General features: G+C 38.8%; 1 protein-coding gene across 1 annotated transcript in view; it reads left to right on the plus strand.

Annotated features, from left to right (window-relative positions):
* calcr (calcitonin receptor) overlaps nucleotides 1-14989 on the plus strand; it is a 67384-nt gene extending 52395 nt beyond the window's left edge. Inside the window, exons 17-22 of the mRNA XM_028037043.1 lie at nucleotides 1899-2052; nucleotides 3013-3073; nucleotides 3251-3317; nucleotides 3412-3630; nucleotides 4720-4761; nucleotides 11131-14989. Coding sequence (XP_027892844.1) covers nucleotides 1899-2052; nucleotides 3013-3073; nucleotides 3251-3317; nucleotides 3412-3630; nucleotides 4720-4761; nucleotides 11131-11352 — 765 coding nt within the window. The 3' untranslated portion in view covers nucleotides 11353-14989. The remainder of the gene's footprint in view (nucleotides 1-1898; nucleotides 2053-3012; nucleotides 3074-3250; nucleotides 3318-3411; nucleotides 3631-4719; nucleotides 4762-11130) is intronic.
* The last annotated feature ends 5996 nt before the right edge of the window (nucleotides 14990-20985 follow it).

Genomic DNA, 20985 nt, shown 5'->3' on the forward strand with positions numbered 1-20985 from the left:
CACGCAGAAAGAGAAATCAGGAGTAGCAACGGCTTGGAGTCAAATGCGCCTGTTGGGAAACATTTTGAAATTAATCGCTGCCACTGTGAGATGAATGAGCCTGCATTTGGAGGTTGTGATTTAGGAACAGTAGATTCTAGGAAAGATTTGCTCTTACAAAGAAAACATGCGTTTTCTATTTTCTGTGGTGTGGTGCTACAAAGTCTGGTTTGGCCTGCAAGCATTGTAGAGGATCTCAGCCTCAAAGCTTCTGTCGAACCCGGGAGGAGATTGAACACAAAGGAGAGCTAGATAATTTATTGCCGGGTCTTTTACAACCAGAACCTTTCAGACCTTGGTATACAGTGCTCCTATAAAAAGGTTGGAGTTTTAACACTATGATGCAGATATGATGATGAGTCAAGCCCTTGTCTTTTGGGGAAACATTTTAAAAGCAAAGAATGGAATTTACTTATTCAGTTTTTTTTATTGAATGAAGTACAGTATAATAAGCTATTGTATTATGCTAAACTAGCTTGACAACTTGTCAAATTAAACACTTATATGGTGGGTGCCTAGGACAGAGCTTTGTGGCACCTCTGAGTTTAATGCTGAGTTTAATGATGTACTTTGAAACCACATCAGTTTTAGAAAGATACTTACGTCAGCTATGAAAATTCTGTCAAATGTGTCAAAGAAATGAAAACGCCAATTAATTTGAAACTACTTAAAAGTACTCGCTTGCTGAGACCTCAAATCACCGACTAGCGTTAGCTAAAATATGATTGCGTTTATTTATTTTTCAAGGGCTCTTTGCTTTGTTATAGAAGACTTTCCATGACGAAAAGTTTTATAAGATGGTAGATTTTCTGCAGCTTTTTGCCCAAAAAAACAACCAAGTTACATTTCCTGGTGACTCAAATGTGCCTTTCGGCGTGAGTGACAGTGAGCATGGTTGTTTATTTTGTGTGTCGGCCATGACATGGGCTGGCAAGCTGTCCTGCATGCACGCCGCCTCTCGGCTGAGATCAGCTCCAGTCCCCACACAACCCTGAGCAGGATTAAGTGATTTCAGAAAATGAGTGAGTGAGGAAGATTTTCAGCACATTCGGTCATTTTGCTCTTTTTTACAGTCGATAGAAGAACTACAACTTGTAGCACATCCACAAGTGTGTCTGTAATTATAACATTAGCAGGCTGTGGTTTGATGAGATTGACATGATAATAATATATCATTAAAGTCATCACTTCTTAATGTAATGACTTAATCAAGGAACAGAAACCATAATGAGATGTGCTGTCATTTTTGTTGCATTGCAGCGGTGGTTTCATAAGTAGTATATAACCACGTAGTTCTCTATAAGCTACTTTTTTCAATTATTTTTGTATCGTTCAACAAACACAATCACAGATGCCTCTGACTTTAGAGCAAAATTCACCATTTTCAACTCAACTCACCTCCAAAGGGGGTAAATGAATAAATGTCTTTTCAGCCCGGGAAGCATAATGCCTCCTAATGATTGTCTGCCAAAAGCAATGAAACATCCCATTAGATCATTTCTTTTTTCTTTTTTTTTTGATGTCATGCTGAGATGATGTTAGGAGTGCTCAAACTGAATCCTTTTTATACAGATGCTGCAAAATACATATATACAAATCTGCAAAAATATTAATTTCTCCGAGACTTCACACTTTGTCAAAGTAAATGGAATGTGTTTTAGGTTCAAAATACGAAAATCTGCAGAAATAAAAAAAAAAGGAAAATGTTCCTCCTTCTTCACAATTAAACTTTACTTTGTGCTGGTCTTCCTGGGAAAATCTCAATAAAATACCATGTGAAAATGCAAAGTAGGTGGGAGTATTTGTGAAAGCAAAAGTGCAAAAATAATCAAGTATTGTATTTTATCCCCTCCCTGCAGGTTAGCTGTAAGGTTCTGCACTTCTTCCACATGTACATGTTGGGCTGCAACTATTTCTGGATGCTCTGTGAGGGGATTTACCTGCACACACTCATTGTGGTAGCTGTGTTTGCAGAGGAGCAGCACCTGCACTGGTACTACCTACTGGGCTGGGGTGAGTTGGCGTGTGTGTGTGTGTGTGTGTGTGTGTGGTGGGGGTGTGTGTGTGTGTGTGCGTACAAAGTGCATTGTTGTGTCATCAATGCTGACAGAAAACTGTCATAAGGCTGTTTCATAAAACGTACAGGATTTAGAATTATAACTGCAGTTTCTGGTTTTTGACACAGAATGTCAGATTGTGGACAGGCTTACAGCTTTATAAGCCCTTTGGTGGGTTAATTTGACTTAAGTTGTTTTTTCCCCCCTTTTTTGAACCAGTGTGTCCAACAATTGTCACCATTTTAAATATTCAAGTCCTTTAGGCCACGTTTTCTGAGAAGTGTGCATAATGCCTTATTAAAGTGTCCATAACCTTTGACCCTTCTCATATTTTGTCTTGTCGCAACTACAAACTGCAGTGTATTTTACTTTGTAGACTTGACATAAATGAGTCCAATACCAATAACCACTAACTATTTGTTTCTACTTCACAATGATGAGCTACATTTACAAACTTACAATAGGACACATTAAAGTTTGTGGTTTCAGTGCAACAAAAGGTGAACAAATTAAAGGGATTTGCATACTGCATGATTTTGTGCATGTGGCTAAAGAAAAGTCTTTTTTTCAGCTCCATCTGCAGTTGATCTGTTGCAGAATGCGGTTGGTGTGTGAAAATAAACGGCACGAGGATTTTAGTGTTTGTGTCCAGAAAAGAAGTTTAAAAAAAAAAAAAACTGAGCCTAGTCTCCTCTGGAAGAATTTCAAATTAGACTGAAATGTCACTGAAAATACTCCATGTGGCTTTTCATTTGTTACCAATGAAACAAAATTAGGATTGGAAGATGTAACTAAGCAAATGTTTCAGAGATATTTTATAAAGCAACACCATGTATTCTAAAGAAGCTTAGCACAGCTAAGGGATGCATGATGATGAATGAACGCTGCCTCATATGGTTGTCTTTTCCCCTTCCAGGCTTTCCTCTGGTGCCTGTGTCCATCCACGCTGTAGCGAGGAAAAAGTATTTTGATGACAAGTGAGTAATGTTCCATAAAACTTGTGCAAATAAACAGAGAGGTTTACACATGTGTAGCGTCGGGCGCGACGGCGTGAGAGCGTGCCGGCCTGCACACATATGTGTTTTCATAATGTGTGTGTTCGTGTGTATCTTGGGCAGCGAGCAGTTCTGACTGAGATGTTTTTCTCGCTGTAGCTGTTGGATGAGCGTTGAGACCCATCTGCTCTACGCAGTACACGGACCCATAGTGGCAGCCCTTCTTGTAAGTCTGCTGCTTCCACTTAAATCTTCGTCGTTATTCACAGCTTTTGACGCAGAGTGACATTTGTTTGAACACAAAATCGTCGTTGTCTTAGGTTAACCTCTTCTTCCTGCTGAATATCATAAGAGTGCTGGTGACGAAGTTGCGAGACACTCACCGAGCAGAGTCCAACATGTACATGAAGGCGGTGAGAGCCACCCTGATCCTGGTGCCCCTGCTCGGAATACAGTTTGTCATATTTCCTTGGCGGCCGGAGAACCGTCTGGCCGGTGAGGTCTACGAGTATGTCATGCACATACTCATGCATTATCAGGTAGGTGCCGAGATACGGCATTAATCTAACTCAAAGTGCCAGATAAAGTAGTCTTATCAACCCAGAGTTAAAGGAGCAGACTATTACAAATTATGATAGTGCTGCTGTAATGCATTGTGAGTGGACGCCATTTCAGGCAGGTCATATAAATGTTATGGTAGCAATGAGGGGGATATACGTATTTAAAGCAGTGCAGTTTGCTTGTCATATTAAAATAACGCATTTTTAAAAAAAATGGAACCCAAACCTCAGTATGCATTCAGAGTAAAACTCTCCCCTCTTGTTGTTGACATTTTGAATAGAAAAGGTTTTGGCTCACTTTTCAGATAGTACTTGTGTTGCTCCTGTTGGGAGCAACACGTGTGTCAAACAGGTTTGAGGTTCTTACAGGATTTATATAAATTCCTGGGGGGTTTTGTTCATTATGTGTTTTTAGCGAGAACATTTCTCAACATTTTTGAATCTCCCTATATGGATGAATTGAATTGAATTGAATATATATTTCTGGATATAAATTGGATCTAATGTGTCATCAGATAATCTTTATGGTGAAACAGTGCTGTGTAAATAAACCAAATTTAATAATTGTTGTTACTATGACCTAGTAGCTCAGACTTTGATAGCTTACTATAAGACTGTCTCTGAAAGGGGGTCTTTACTAAACTGGTTCCAGTGCGGTTATAGTTTAACTGAGAGCTGTGCATAGTTACCATAAATGAGTGATCTGCATAGAATTAGTAGCCTGTTGTCAAGCTAGTTCTCTGGTTGTTTTAAACCCAAATGAGTTATTTAATTTAACCAGTTAGCAACTAGCTTAGCCTTCCGACTCTGGTTAAGTGCTGGCAGAAGCCATTAGGCTTTTCACTGTGGAAATTTCAAATAAACTTGAAAGTGTCCATTTTTACACATATCCTCTTCAGGAAGGAAAAATTAATTTAACAGTAGAGCGTGACATTGCTGTCCAGCAGCTTGTATTTCATGACTCGATCCTTAGTGGGTCCTTTTAGTCCTGAACATGCTAACCAAATCTTATTGATCATAGATAGATGGATGGATGGAAATTAATGATTTTTTTTTTGTTTTTTTAAGGGTTTGCTGGTGGCAACAATATTCTGCTTCTTCAATGGGGAGGTAAGGAACACTCCCAATTTTACACAATCTGTATTAAAAAGACTTGTATGTAAATACCGGTGCTTTTCCCATGATTTTCATCTAAAAATAGAGATGGATGTCAGGGAAAGTTCAGGAGGAGAACCCTTTCTAGAGATAGAAAGGCAGATTTGGATACATAAGGAAAGTCTCCATGCACAGGAAGGAAAAACAAAAATACACTAGCTATATTTACAATTGCGGGGAGATGAAACAGTGTATAAATACCAAGAGAAACAGGGGAAAATTGTCGAGGAAAAAAGTTTTAATAAACAACAAAAAAGAAACACACAGTTATTACTACTGTTGATAAACTAATATACCCTCTTGTATTATGCTTATTATAATGTTGTCACGTTGTTTTAATGTTATTTTGAGAGTGAAAGAACATGGGCTAGTATTCTGACAATCTTTTGGTTTAGCATCCAGCAGCTGTCTATATATACTATATTCACCTATACTTATGAGAATGATCTATGAAAATACTTTATTTAGTTCAAAAAATTTAGACAAAAATCTGTGATTAAATCTTAGCATAGTCATGCAAGAATTAATTTATAATTAAATTCAACAGGCTTAGCAGGCATCCTAACTTTACTTAAAAAACACACACGCACACACTCCCATTACCATAGTAAAAATAATGGACAATGCCCCTTCAGTTTTCACACTAACAATTTCCAAACAACCAATTATCTTTCACATGAACAAGAGTCATGTGTCACAGTAGGGCACTGAAACAGTGAGGGAGGGGCAACATCAGAGTCAGAGTATTCCTTATTGCTGGAGAAAACTCACCCCTCTTTGGGTGAGTTGTCCATGTCTCTGTAACAAAGATCTTCAAGCTGTAAAAAAAATAATGTCTGTAGTTCTAAAAATTCAACTTTTTAAAGTCTAGGTGTATCTACTGTATATGGTTAGAAGATAAATTAGTTATCAGTTAACCTCATTTTAGACTGTTCCTTTATAATTCTTGTAATCCGGTTCCATGTTTGACATGACTATCCTGAATGGGGAAATTGCCCTTTTGTAAAGGTCAGCATCCACCTGTTCTCCTGAGACCTGCTCAGCCACAAAGCTGCTCACTGCTTGAGGCATTATTTTGGGACATCTGGCATCATCAGCTAAGACATGTTTGGATTTTATTTTTAGGTTGTATCTCTTCTACATACTGTATATCTGACATGCTGTCAAGAGCAGATATATCCACCTGAAACATGGACACTAAATACAAGGTCAAAGTTTTGTTTGTACTAGATTTTAAATTCATTTTGGTGCTTGTCCTTTAGAAACGCAATCTGAAGGCGGTTAATGCGGAAAGGTCACATCAAGTGACGAGTCAGACTAGGCATATAATGACTGTTTGGGATGCCGAGCTTAACTGGAAATTAACTTTCCTTTCACATCCCCATGTCAGCCTTTCTAAATCTGTCGGCAGCTGAGAGACAAACAGCCTTAGCTGGATTCAAACACTTCCCCCAACCAGTGATTTAGATCTCTTATGAACATTTGCTTACGAGGTTAATGAGCTTGTGGAGACTTCTTGGCTCTCCAGCTTGAATGAGTGAAAGATGCTTTTGAGCTCCATGTCTTCAAGAAGCTCGAATTGAAGGTTTTTATCACCTTGTTCTGGTGCATTGCAGCTTAAACTGCGTACAAAGAGCAGACAGTTAAACTCAACTATCTGTGTAAGATTTTGGCGGAGCAATACGGTGTAATTTGAAAACTTGCTTCTCAGTGAGATGGTGATGTACAAGCAGCTCGCTAAAGAATTTGCACCTTGGAAAAAATTTTTTCATCTTTTCATGGAATAGTCAGTAACTTCAATGATTTTTTTTTTTTTTCACAAAACAGAGCAGTATTTAATTGTGATGTAGGAGAAAAAAGATAGATGTTTCATTTTCCTATCTGTTTCATGCAGAAGCACTTTTGAAATAAATAATTATTATTACAGATATTAAACATACTTTACATTAAATACATATTTCTGTATTAAAAAGCATTTTTTACTGGTCTGATGTAATGTTCTATTATTAAGCATGTTTCCATTAGCTGCATGTGAAAAACCATCATAATTAACAGAGTCTGTGTGTAATTAATGTAATCCAAGATGTTTCATTTAATGAATTAAGATACTAAAATAAACAAACTTTTAAATTCTAATTGCTCAAATATAAATATTGGCATATTGTTAGCATATAGTCATGCTCAACAAATGTTCTGATTTCTGTTAGTTAAACAAAAAGTTCCTCTTTTGTTCCGTTTCACAACGATGCTGTGAATTTTGTGGTTGTAAGATGACAAAATATGAAAAAGTTCATGGGGAAGGAACAACTCAGCAAAGTAATGTAAGCTGAGGTCGGCCGTTTCTGTGTATATTGTGTGGAATAAAAACCTAGTCCTGTTGACAGTCCGTCCCTCAGTTAGACGATGACATATTGTTTTATGAACTCAAGCACCAGGCTTGAGTTCATAAAAAGAAAGGCCAAAACAGTCGAACACACAACAAGCAGATGTTGGCACAAATGACAAAAATCATCCTACTGTGGAGTTAGGGTTTCTGCCTTTATTTTGTAAAACAGGTCAGCTATTAACTCCTACACGAGCAGCCAGGAGAATCATCCGAAACTATGTAAACGATTCTCTGAATGAAAACAATGTGTGGTGCATGTGTTTAAAGGGCAAGCGCACAACCTGTCACAGGGGAACGAGCGAGGTTTGTTTTTCTTCACCCACATAATGACCAATTCATGCTCCCTTAATCAGGACAAGGGTTTCAGGGGCTGGGCTCAATTCACTTTTTTTGATTTCAAGGCCAAACCGCACAGACCTGCCTTGTTCCATCAATGGCTCCATTGTGACGCGAAGGCAGCAAGACAAACAGCTTCCAAGTTGTGTTTGTGTCATCAACCAAGATGTCCTACATGGAAGCTTTAAGCCTCAGCTGCTCTTTTGTCTCATTACGACAAAAGCAGCTTCATTAATATCATTACATCGCTATGCGATAATGTACTACCCACAGGACTCACACCAGTATTAGTGTGCTGCTCTGAACAAACTGGTTTACACTGAGCTTTTGGTGTGATCGCACTCCAGTATGGAGTCTAATTAGTGTGACCATGTCCTCACAAAACATGACATGAGCATGCATGACATATCTGCACAGATGTCTTTCATTAAGCAAGTCTTTATAAAGAGACTTATCTTTTCCACTGTAACAGTGCAGCCCTGCGGGCTTTGCGAGTGAGAACTGATAAATGCTCCTCCAAGTTGATGTGTGATACTTTTGAAGCAAAATAACATTGTTCTGGTAGAAAAAATATACCAAGAACTGTAAAAAAACAAACAAAAAAAAACTATATTACAGTAGCAGAAAACATCATTACTCATAAAAGGAGCCATATTTCTTTCACTCCATACCACTACAATTATAATACTGGTACAGAACAAATATTAAATGAATGTATGTTTATTTTTTCTAAACTTTTGATTGGCTGTCTTAAAGGTTGAAAAAAGTCAGTAATTCATAGGGTAATTATGTAAACCCAGGAAAAAACCCCCAACATTTTCACTAAATGATTTTGTGAAGTGGTTTCAAAGATAAAACCTGCCTTTCATTTGCCTTAATTAAAAGAAATCATGAGGCAATCATCTACATCACATTAACATGACAATGTGCATTTACTGAACTATCATCATTCTGCCTTTGCTGCCTCTGACTTCACATCTTCTCACCAACTCGTCTCTGCAATCATCTCTACTTCTAACTCAGAGGTGTAATGTTCGTCTCACTTTCTCACCGCTGCCCCAACAAACTGCCTCTCATTACTGCAGCACAGATCCTGTCAGCAAGTAGCAAACAGCAGTCTAAAAGAAGACTTCAACAAAAGCGTGAAAGAAAGAGTGAATATTCACAGCAAATTGTTACATAAACTTGAAATAACTAAAAGTATCACTTGGACTGCTAAACTTTAAATATAAGAATTTACCTTCTCCAGATGCTTTTTTAAAATTTTGCTACCACTTGTTGAATGCAGCCAGATTTTCTCTGCAGAGACATCTGCTGTTTAAAAGGAGAAGAACTACAGTAAGCACAGTGGACCTGAAACAGCGGGTCAACTCTGTTCATGTCGAAGCCAGAATGCCGAGGCTATTACATAAGTGCTTATAAAATGAATCGCTGATTCCTTATATCTAGAATTTCAATTTAAAAGCAAAGTTTCCGCCATGCCTGTCTAGAGGCTAAAATCTGTGTTACTGCAAATGCTTTAAAGTAAGGATCACTGGACTGTGAGTCATGGATGTAGCCTGAAAATTTCTTTCATTGTAAGGCTAATGGTCACTTCATCCTCTCTGCCTCTGTCACTTTGCAAAAATCTGTTTAGGTCAAGCGACCCAGTTTTGTCATCTCTTTAAATCCTCCGGGGTCTGCGTGGCGCTCTCTGAGGCTCAGATTTGTTTCAGCCCAAAGTGAATCCTGAATCCTCACCTCACACAAACCGTGTACAGGCTGACCCAATTTCCTGTTCTCTGTAACAGGGAAGGATTGGGCAGCAAACACCACTAAGTGGAAATAAGGAATGTTGGTAAAATATTTTTCTTTTTTCTCAATTTTGGCAATATGCTTTATGACTCAGAAATGTCATTCTTAACTTTCCTTTCTGACACAGTGAGATATTGTTATTGCAGTTTTGCAGAGACCCTTTGACCTTGATGTAAGACACCATTTCCCTCTCTCTCGCTCACCATTGCACCTTCTGCATCCTCTGCTGATGTTCATATTTAATTTGTGAGGAAAGGCAACTTAAACCTGATGCAAAACAGTAGACATTGTTAACACCTGAAGTGAACGATGGCTGAGTGGGCTTGCCATTAGTGCTGTTTGCTTTGTGAATGAGATGCTGAGACAGAGCAAATAGTAGGTGAAAAAAGTTGAGTCCGTAATATTTTTTAATGCGTCTGAAGCTGCTCAGTGCACTAATTAGGTTTAAATAACTTGTCGCCTCCTTAAGTATTTTAATGGCTGCAGCAATTTTCCAACAAACTACATCATAGTGAATCCACAAGAATCCTTCCCTGTCTTTGTCAGTCCATCTACGTAGCAAAGCCGCTGACTCTTGTCAGTCACCATCCCTGCTGAATTTTGTATTTGCAAGATAATTATGTTTCTTTATATAACAGCATGACTGACGAAAGACAAAAGAGAGCGGTTTTCAGGGATTACTTCCAGTAAGTCATCAGGGTAGTAATGGATTTTGAGATGCTACAAAATAGATTTGATTCATTTGCTTATTAAAGTGTTTTCTGTGTCAGATGCTCACACAGTAAGACTCCGTTAATGAACTAATTTCTCAAGTTCCTCTCTGACACCGAAATGGCTGCAAAACATGTCGATGTGGAAAGATCTGCACTCTGTTATTTTATCCGACTAAAAAATGTTTGGCAAAAATCTGGAAGCTATTTTGCTCATACCTTCTAGATTGTATTTGTTATAGGAACAAATTTGTTATGCCACTAATGGTAAAAATGCCTGGATTAAAGATTGCACTCCTACTGTTATAAGCTGATTTGTCCCCAAGCAAAACCTAGTCACAAGTCCTTTCAACAGGACAGACACCCTAAAGATCCATCCGTAGCTACAAAGAAATAGTTTACAGCTCAGCATAGTTATTAATTAAAATGGCCCAGTCAAAACCCTGTTATAAATCCAAACGAGAATCTACATAAAGTCTTAAAAATTACTGTTACCGGAACCTATGCATCCAATCTGGTGAACATTAACTGTTATGTGAATTCTTATGACAATTTTCAGTGTGTAGATGTGCAGAAAGAGTAGAAACATATTCAATAGAATCACAGATCAAAATGCAGCTAAAGTTATTTATCTTTTTAAGCTTTGACTCAGGGTAGTTGAACACAAATGCACACTGTGCTTTTTTAGATTCTTACTAGCCAGAAAAAATATCCAGAAAACATTTATTCGTTCCCTTCCCCTTCAGAATCACACAATCTGTTAGTCTCATAAAACCCCAACAAAATTCTGTGGTTGTAACGTGACAAAAGTGTAAAAACGTGGTCCGAATATGTTTGCAAGGCTCTGCATCAGTTACGATCAGTGTCAGTTTGATTAATATTCTCACATAATGTTGGTTATGTGGTGTCTGCCCTCTAACCCTACACTGAAACCACATGATGTAAATCTAAATGTCTGGTGGAGTCATTAGTAGAGCAGACGGGAGGAATGAAATGAAAGATGTTGAATTTGAGGCAAATGTTTTCTTCTTTTTTTTAATTCTAATAAGACCTGTGCATTTTTAACATTTTTTGTGTGTCTGTTTCTGTATACGTCAGGTGCAGGCAGCTCTGAAGAGACAGTGGATGCAGTACAAAACCCAGTGGGGTCAGCGACGGAAGGACCACTGCTCAATGCGCTCTACGTCCTACACGGCCACCTCCATCACCGAGGTGCCGGCCTTCATGTACCACCACGAGTGCAACGCCGAGCATCTGAACGGCTGCCACACAAAGGACTCGGAGCTGGTGGCGCTGAAATCAGGAGACACGTACGCTTAGACTACGCTTTAATCGGAGCGTAACGGCAGACACACACCAAGTCAGAAAAAGAAAACGATTCTGTTCTAGCTGCCTCATCTCAGCGAATAAATCTCAGAGGCTAATTTGTCCGGCACGGGGTGAACATACGGGTCTGAGACAGAGCGCTCACCAGGAGAGAAGATTAGCTACGAGACTGAAGCATTTTATTTACACTTTATTCTTACGTTGCTGCTGCAGCTCCTTTTTTTTTTTTTTTTTTTTTGAGAACATTGATGTCGAGAACTTGCGGCACGAGAGGAGAGCTGTTCATGATGTCTGCTGACTTTGTAAAGCTGCTATTCTGTGTGTGGGTCGGCTCACAGAGACAGAGAGGAAATCAAATTACTGCAACTGTGGTGCTTTCTGTTCTTGATGACAGTACTAAATGTGACACTTAAGTGGGTAGCAGTTCTAACTCTTTATGACTTTGACAAACAACATTGGAGTGATGAAAACCATCACTATGATTATTATTATTACTATCAAGCTGAGGACCACATCATTCCTATACCAAAGGGTACTGTTTGTTCACCACAGCTATGAAGACAGAAGCAGAGGTTAAACACCCCTCACACACATTAAGTTAATATGACATGGAAGAGGTAACATTTCTAGACCCTATTTTATGCTTACAGTTCTGGAATTATTATGTACATATATGTATGTTAAATTTGTTTCCTTTGACAAAAGCTGTTTCACTGTTTTAAAATGACTTTATGCTTCAGTTTCTGTTTGCGTTTTACTTGTTAATTCCTATCTCTGTGCTACCTGTGTGTCCTGTGATGCTGCATTCCTGACGGCTTTGTTGTTTCGAAGTTGCTGTATCTGTGCCGACGCTGAATATCACAGGGCTGAGAGGTAAAATGCATATTGTAGACAGAAAAATAAAATACAAAAAAAGAGAACGATATAAAGGGTTTATCAGTCACAGGAGCTCCTTTTGCTGAGCTAAGTGGAGTGCGGCATCAGCTTTGCCCGGAGTCCTGATAAAAGGTTTATCGTCACTCCTTCTCGAACCTCTCTGCGGTTCGTCCTCGGCCATCGTAGCAGTGCATTTCTCTGGCCTCTGTGTGTACATGTAGGGATTCATTTCATAACCTTCTGTGTGACTGACCAGGGGTGACAAAAAAGATTCAATATGGGCGCAAATCTTAGTGTTACACCAAAGAGAACCAACTTTTACACGAGGGCACAAACACAATTTATTAACTTATTCTTTCCTTGTTTTCTCTACTCTCTTAATTTAAACGGTTTTGGTTAATTGTTCTAATCATTGTGAACATTAATGTTTTAATTTTAGGCTTCTGATGATTCATTTGAGCCATTTTTGTGTCAGGATGAAATGATTCAGCAGCAATGGCTTCTAAAAATAGGACTTGTGTGCACAAGTTTGGATTTATTGGCGATTTGCTCTCACCCACAGAGGGCCAGAATTACACCAGAAGGCTCAAACGAATGCACACACCCCCAAAAATATTTGCTTAAATGTCCCTCTGCAAGTTACCAATGGCTATTCTTAATCACAGTGAACAAAGTGGTTCTGTTGCATCATTAAAAACCCAAAATTAAATCATTACGTATGCGTACCTTTGACTGGAAATGTATCAACAAAAACTTTTGTTAAAATTATGTCGTTCTCATGAAGTTACTTATAATCCTTAAAGTAGCGCTTAAAGATCAAAGCTACAGACACATTTAAAAATTATTTATGTTTATCAGTAATACAGTCAACAGCCAACATTTTCAGCTGCTTTTGTAATCATAAATTCTTCTGGCTCTCAAATAGAAACTTGCTCCTTTATATTAGCATCACCTGCTTGAGCGCTTCAGGTTAAAATCAATTATTTTCTAGAAATAGCCGATAAGGCTGCTGCTCCTCTTTATATTCGTTTTTAAAAATACACACTGTAAGGCAGGTTTGTGTTTTCAAAAAAATGTCTGTATCCAATGTGTAGAATTGCTCCCAAAGTTAGCCTACAGCTAAATTTGAAAAGTAAAAGTTTGAAGTTGGATCTTTACTCTTCACTGCCCCTGTCTTTACTTTGGGCTCCTATCATTCGTCTGCTAGTCCAGAGCTGGAATCTTAACCCTCTCATTCTGACGGTGCCTCACACTTTGACTGCTGGACCCAAACTCGGCAAATATGCTTCTCAGTACCTCTTCAGCCATTGTATTACTGAATTTGGTGCATGTTTTGCCTGTTTCCGTCTTACACCTCACATTAAGTGCTGGACCGCCTCGGCAGGAAAGGTAAGTAGGCCTTTCCTGCATCTTGGGTCTTACTGATATGGTTGACGCCGGTTTCTATTGCTATTCTGCTATGTGCCTGTTGTTGGATCTGGCATGAGCAGCACCTCAAACTATTCCTCAATCCAGCCTTATATGACTATTGGTAGTAATGATCAATACCAGCCAATCAGTCTGCATGTGATACATGCTTAACCTTTCAAGATGGTTCCTCTTTGTCCTTCTCTTGCACCTTCGATTCCTGTCTCCAGAGACATTCACTTAGCAATCCTCAAAGATGTCCTCCAAGACCTTTCCTGAGTTATTCAGCATGATGGTTTTGATGCTCAAAGGGTGAAGGGTTAGGTTTAGGTTTTCTCTTATTGTTCAGTCTCAAGGTGGTTGACTTACAATGAAATTCCCATAAGGAACTTATGGCCTGCTCAGTTGTCTTTTCAACTATCTGTTTCTTATTAGTTTCACTGCCTAGCGGCATCTCCATGGTCTCCACCTTTAAAGGCAGGTCATACACCTCTTTCAGCAGCTATTCACTTTGACACCTTGACGAACTCTTCTTTAGACTGCCTCTAGGTGTTTGAAAAACACAAATCACGGCAGCAATGTGACCCCTCATTAATAGAAATAAACTCATTAAACCTTAGAAGACTCTCAGCAGCATCAATGTAGAGTGCTACGTACGAGACTTCTCCCATTCTAAAGGACAGAACAAAGTGCGCTACTTGTCTGAAAACTACTCCTTAATATTTAATATAACATCTTATACCAGAAGTATTTGGTCATTGGCCATCCCTTCACAACAAAGTGCTGTTCTCAATTTGATTCTCTTCAAGCATCACTGCTATGTACTAAACTCCCATCTCTCTCTTGAGAACCATTCATTGTATGTCAATGGCAAGAATTGACAAGCATGGACTCGCTGCAATTGCAACATAACACTGTCAGACCACAAAGCTGCCGAAGGATTTTTTTTTTTCTTGCTTCATGAAAAAAGTTGACCTATGACCTATGACCTGGTCATAGGTCAACTTCTTTGGATGGGTCTACGTGTGCTATAGGAAATGATGAAGAGAGTGATTTACATGGTCACTAAAAGTTGACAAGATTTTTAAATTTAAAACAATCTTCAAAAATCCCAGAGGGCTATTACGCAAGACCACATTAAATGAGTCAAAGAAAAATAGGCTTCTTTGGAAATCATAAAAAAAAAAATTTTTTAGTAATGTATGTCTATGAGTTTCTTTTTTTTTTATCAGCCCTTTGCCAGTAGGAAAAGAAGAGTGACAATCATTGATAGAATAGTTTTACAAAAAATGTCACATCCTAAAAATGTACATGTTCTATTTTATTATTAAACTCATCCTCCTCTTCACTGTATGGTTATGGTCTTTTATCTAGTTCATCCACGTTCAGCTCCAGTCACTAGCACCACCACCTTTGACTGTGTTGATGTTGTTCTGAAAAGGTTCGTGTTAGTTTTATGCCAGATGTAAAATGGAATTTAATTGGCCACGGGATATTTTGCAGAAGTCAGTTCGCTGAAACAGGACCCTCAAACTCGGTCTCCTCCTTCCAAGCCTCCATCAACAATTCCCAGTAGATGACGCATTACCACATCTAACTCAATTCTTTATGTAGATGTCTTTCTTCATGACACATTTAAACTTACTTTGTTTTGGTGTGGCCCTTTCTAGTGAAAGTAATTTCTTGACTCTGCACTTTAGTTCCGTGTGTGATTTAAGAATCTGGGCAACAACATGTTTACAAAGGACCCAGTTTGGTTTGGATAGGTTTCCCTTAATGAAAATTATTTGAAACTTGTTTATTTCATCTACTTAGGTAACCTTTAATATTTGATGATCTGAAAGTGTGATAAGCTCATTCACCATAATTATGATTCTAATTAAAAACAAAAATGCTGAAATTGGTATTGGCAGGTCAAAATATTCCATTAGTTCTGTATTGGTGCATTTCTTCCTTTAACACGTGTTAATACATGGAAAGTCAGTTAAAAATAAAACATGTAGTACTTCATTAATCCCTCATTAAAAGGTTTGTTAATTTCCTTTTGATCTCATTATTAAATAAAGCACAAACTTTGTTCCAGCACTCCTGCAACATGCTCTGTTTGCTTAGCTGCCTGTTTCCAGCCAACGCCATTCTTGTCAATATTTCAAGGCTGACAGATTTTGTATAATGAGTGAGCGGGGAAAACAAAGACAGCCCTACACCATGTGGTGTCCTGCTTTATAATCCCACGAGCTTGGCAGTGATTTACAGCCCCGGTTTTTATTCAGAAGGTTCTGCAGGAATCACACCAGCATCAAAATGTGTGCAACAGGACAAAATCGACTGATGCAGATCGTCCTGGAGATGAGATGGAGGCATGCTCACTATTTGATGGGGGAAAGAAAGCCATTATTTTACAAAGGAAAAGTTCCTTGGAATATTTTTCAGCTTTTATGCATCCACCTGCTCCATAGTTGATCATTTCAGGCTCTGCCAAATCCGGGACGGCGATGAGAAGAAGACATGCTGTCCTCATTGCGATGAATACAGTTCCCGCATCAGCTCAACACCCGTTTCATCAAGAAGACTGAATGCCTGTATGTGCTCAGTGCAAATGTCTAAACTTACATGGAAAGTATAGCGAATATGATTAGAAACAGAAATATTATGCATTGACGGCGATGCACTGAAACACGTGCATCGCCGTGCACGTGTTTCAGTGCACGTGCACTGAAACACAATAGTAGTTTGAACCAAATAATTGGAAAATATTCAACCAAATGGGCACCATTTACCACCAACAATCAGCAAAGAACGGGAGGGAGAATGACTCTTAGCCACATCATTGTTGGATTTAAGTATTTTTCATGTTACTCATCCCAGGGATGTAAGCTTACTTTGAACAAAGGAAGATATTCTGTAAGAAGTGCCATTTTCTCCAGCATGGAGGTGGCAAGATGTCAGGATCTGTTCCTTATCTGTGTTTAAGAAAGATCTCAGCGATATTTCTTCGCTGAGATCAGTGAAAAAAAAAATGCAGCTGGAAGAGGAAGCTCTAAATCACGTCGAGAAGTTTCCATCTTGGGCTGAGAAGCTGACGATGTGGCATTTCAGAAGGCCTGCTGACAGCACCAATGTCACAGCACACTGGACCAAACCCAAATCGCTCCTCGCCTTGAGAGCTCAGAAATTGCCTGCGCAGGTGACAGTGTGTGCGGCTTTAAGCCAGCAGAGTGAAGGAGGACAGCGTTTCATGTCGAAATATTTGAATGTTTTCAGCGTTGTGGTCAAGCGCGAATAATTGCAAGGCATCGCTGCTTGTTCCTTTGGATGATCAAATTCAAGCAAAAGTCTACAAACAACGATCAAATACTGGTGTGTTAAAACAAAAATGTAAAACTGAAGTTCTAAACTGGGAGCATCATATAGGATGGTGGAATTATATGGATATGCTGGTCGTGCCCTTTCACAGCACAATAAAGTTTTTTCTAGAATTTTTTATTTTTTCTCGCCTCTGCTGTGAAAATGAACCAAGCTCACAGTCACGGTCCATGAACAGTCATGCCGGGAGCCCCCAGAAACCAAAGGTCACTAAAATGTAACCACTTTTTTTTTTCTTTTTTTTTTTTAACGTTTGTTTGAAAGGGAAAAATACACAACGAGAAAACAATTGTGTCAGTAAAAGCTTACTGGTAACAGGTAAACAAAAAAAATACTGTGTGGTGATGATGGTGTTAATGTAAAATAGCCTTTCTTTGTGTACTAATGTGCCTTAATGTGCCTTTTTCTGATACACAGATCAGTAATATGTGTCCAATTTTTGATTTTAGTGAAGTTTTTTCTAAATTAAAATAAATCAAATGTAGCACAACATATTATAGAAAGAGGAACAAAGGCAACATCACAAAGTGTTTTAGAGAGATTTTTTGTAATTGTGTTAAAACTGTTGGTATTTTTTCTGTTTATTCCCCAGACATTACATACCCCTAACTTAATTCTGAGATTTCCAAAACTTCTGCCAAGCCACCATTTCTTATCCAGCATCTTGAAAGCTAAAATGGATGAAACAGATTGTGTTTAATCTGACTTCATTTTTAAACACGGCCCTCGTAAATTCCCCACTGAAGAGACTATGTGTTAGTGCTCAGGGTCCTGGTCTATCACCATTTAGCGCCAAAAACGTTGGAAATCGCTCCGTTCCAGTCACCGGATGAGTTTGCATCGCACTTCTAAAAGTAAATGATTAAAGACTTAAATTCTTTCCTCTTTCACGCACATGTTCTTGATCTATTGGTCTGCGAAGTTAGACAGTCACTGCTTTCAGTGACATGGTGTCCTTGCAGTTTGGAAGCAAATCTGTTGATTTGAGGACCCAAGAACCGCTGTCACTGGGATTTTTCCTATTTTCTATGTTGCATACTTCTTTTCCACACATTTTCAAAATTACCACTTATCGTTCCCACCAGACTCTGTGGGTTTTTTTCTCCGGCGGTTTCACCTGACCTCTCTGTTCTCGACCTCCAACCCCTGCTGTTAACATGCCGCACTGCTGCCACCGTACTTTTGACAGACGGTCTTTGTGGTTTCCGCCTTTGTTCCAGTGTTCGGCATGAACACATCAGTCCTTGCCTTTCTTTGAAGTGAATACATTTTTAGATTTGCTTACACAAGTTTCAAGCTGTGCTTTCAGGACAACGAGAGCACAGTAGAACGTCGAAAGTATATGTGTAATGGCACAGGCCTTTGGGAGACACATATATTCCGAAACAAACAGAGCGCCACTCTGTTTGTGCCTTCTTAAGCCTTATTGGTCCTTACTATTCGAATCATGTTTTTCTCCTCAGCTAAACATGATAGTTGAAAGCTGGATGTAACTGGGTATCCTGTGAGGACAATGATCCCCAACACACACACTACCTGTGGAATAGCCAAAGGAAAGTAACATTGAGCTTTTTTGGAAATATACCAAATTGCATGGACTCTGCTTAAAAGTTTGTTGTGTGCCAAAAAAAAGACATAATTAAATTTGTGTATTCGGTTTTTGCATTTAGATTTAATGGAACTTGCTTGGTTGTACAATTATTCCACCAAGGAAAAATTAACCCTTCAAATAAATAATTAAGAGCTTGAAACCCTGCGGCAGACTGGCGACCTGTCCAGGGTGTACCCCGCCTCTCGCCCGGAACGTAGCTGGAGATAGGCACCAGCAACCCTCCCGACCCCATTAGGGACAAGGGTGAACAGAAAATGGATGGATGGATGGAGCTTGAAACCAGTATGAGCTTCCACCTCATGCCTGGCACTGTATTTTGCACTTTCTGCTAAATTCATGCTCTTCTTTTTTTTCAGGAGGAACATTAAATGTTTTCAAAGTTTTATAGCTGATGATTGACAAATCATTCCAGGAAGCATCATCTAATTTTGAAACCGCTGTTTTCTCCCCGGCATGATGTGTTTACAGGATTGCTACAAGTTCTAAAAGGGCAACTCAATTTATTCGCAAAGCACAGAATAATCAAGATTTTTATTGGATTTCTAAATTCCACTTGATGGAGTTTGCCTTCTTGGGAAATGAGCATCGCCCTGATGTCTTTGGAGAGGGAGCTGAGACTTGCTAATGAAATAACTCCTCCTGCAAGATAACAACGCACCACTTAGAAATTATACTCTTAAATTAGCTCTGTGTTTTCAGATCCTGTGATGTATTGTGGTGAGACAATGCTTGCCGTGTGATACTGTAATTATCTCTCGATTTAAGTCCCTGATATCGGGAGCCCAAGTCCCAAAGTCTTGTCCTGCAGCTGCTCGCTGATCCGCTCGCATGCATCCATCTTAGTATATTACTTTTCAGAAAGGGAGGCCGCGGGCATTATTGTGGCTATAATTTGTAGAGTTGCAGAAATGAGAAACACTGAAAGAGAGAGAGAGAGAGGAAAAGAAAGAAACAGAGCAATCTGCACAAAGTATATTTGTGTACTGTTGCAGAGCTGAGGTGAGGGAGGTTCCACTGATGCTCGCTCTCAAATTTGCCTCTGACTTCACCCAAAAACTGAGTCATGTTGCCTCCAAACACAGTTTGGAAGGAATCAGCGGGTATACGTTCTGTCACAGAAACAAAACAAAACAAAACAAACAAACAAAAAAACCAAAAAACATAATGCCGTGGAGCTAATGTCTCCTCCTGGCTCCATCCGATGTGATAAAGCAGTGATTTCCGCTTGCGTCTTGGCTGTCCTAAAGCTGGGGTGAGCCTGTCAGTGAGCCTGTGGCTCCCGATGCATCTTCAAAGATAGGCATCTCAGTTACATCTTTCTAATAGCACTTGTTCCCTTATTATGCACTGATGAGATTTGTGAGGCAAATCATTGCCAGGGCACTTGACAGAGAACATGTTATAGCGCTGCAAATGAACTCTATTTTTTATTTATTTATTTTTGTCTGCTGATGTGTTATTTGCAGATAGAGTACCTTGTAAAAGTATTCACGCCCCATTCAACTGTTTCACATTTTGTCAAGTCACAAGAGTAGGCTTTAATAAAATTGCAATTTTATGTGAAATGTTACAAAAAAAACAAAAACAAAAAGAAAACGTGTTATTAATGAAAACGTGAACAGTCTGGCATGCATTCTTGATCAGCAGCCCTCAGATTTTGCTGCAATTACAGCAGCAAGTATTTTTTGTGGTATGTCGCATCTAAAAGTTGCAGGGATACATGGTGGTGTTGTGCAAAACTGTTTTCACGTTTTAGAAGATTTGCTTGTTTCCAGCTGATGGATTGGAGAACAGCTGTATTAAACTGAGAGTAAATTGCAAACAGATGAGCACAGTTTAGTCAAGTGATGACAGGTGAATAATTTAGGTCTATCTGAATAAATAGGGCTGAATGCATAAAGTACGCTGCACTATTAAGTGTTGTTGTTTTCATTGTATGTCAGTATTAATAATAGTCAAAAAGGTAACACTAGTTGAAGAGGTTTGCATAAGACTGACAAGACACTGTCATAAACATGACATAACACCTGTTATGAACATGAAGGAGCATTCATGAATGTTTACGGCTGTTGTCATGAAGTGTTGTTAAGCAAATCATGACACTTTTAATGCAAACTTGACCCTTTTACTTGATTTTTAATGAAAGTTGTAATGCAATCTTGCATAGAAATGTGATTATTTAACTAATAATGCTAAATAATGCACTTTTAATGCAAATTTGCATAGACATTCATGTAGGTTCATGACAGGTGTTATGTCATGTTTATGACAGTGTAATGCCAGTCTTATGCACACCCCTTCAAATAGTGTTACCGTAAAAAAAAAAAAACTTGTTAATTTTTACATCAAAGTAATTACTTATGCTC

This window comes from Xiphophorus couchianus, chromosome 13 (assembly GCF_001444195.1).
Source record: "Xiphophorus couchianus chromosome 13, X_couchianus-1.0, whole genome shotgun sequence".
Classification (NCBI taxonomy): Eukaryota; Metazoa; Chordata; class Actinopteri; order Cyprinodontiformes; family Poeciliidae; genus Xiphophorus; species Xiphophorus couchianus.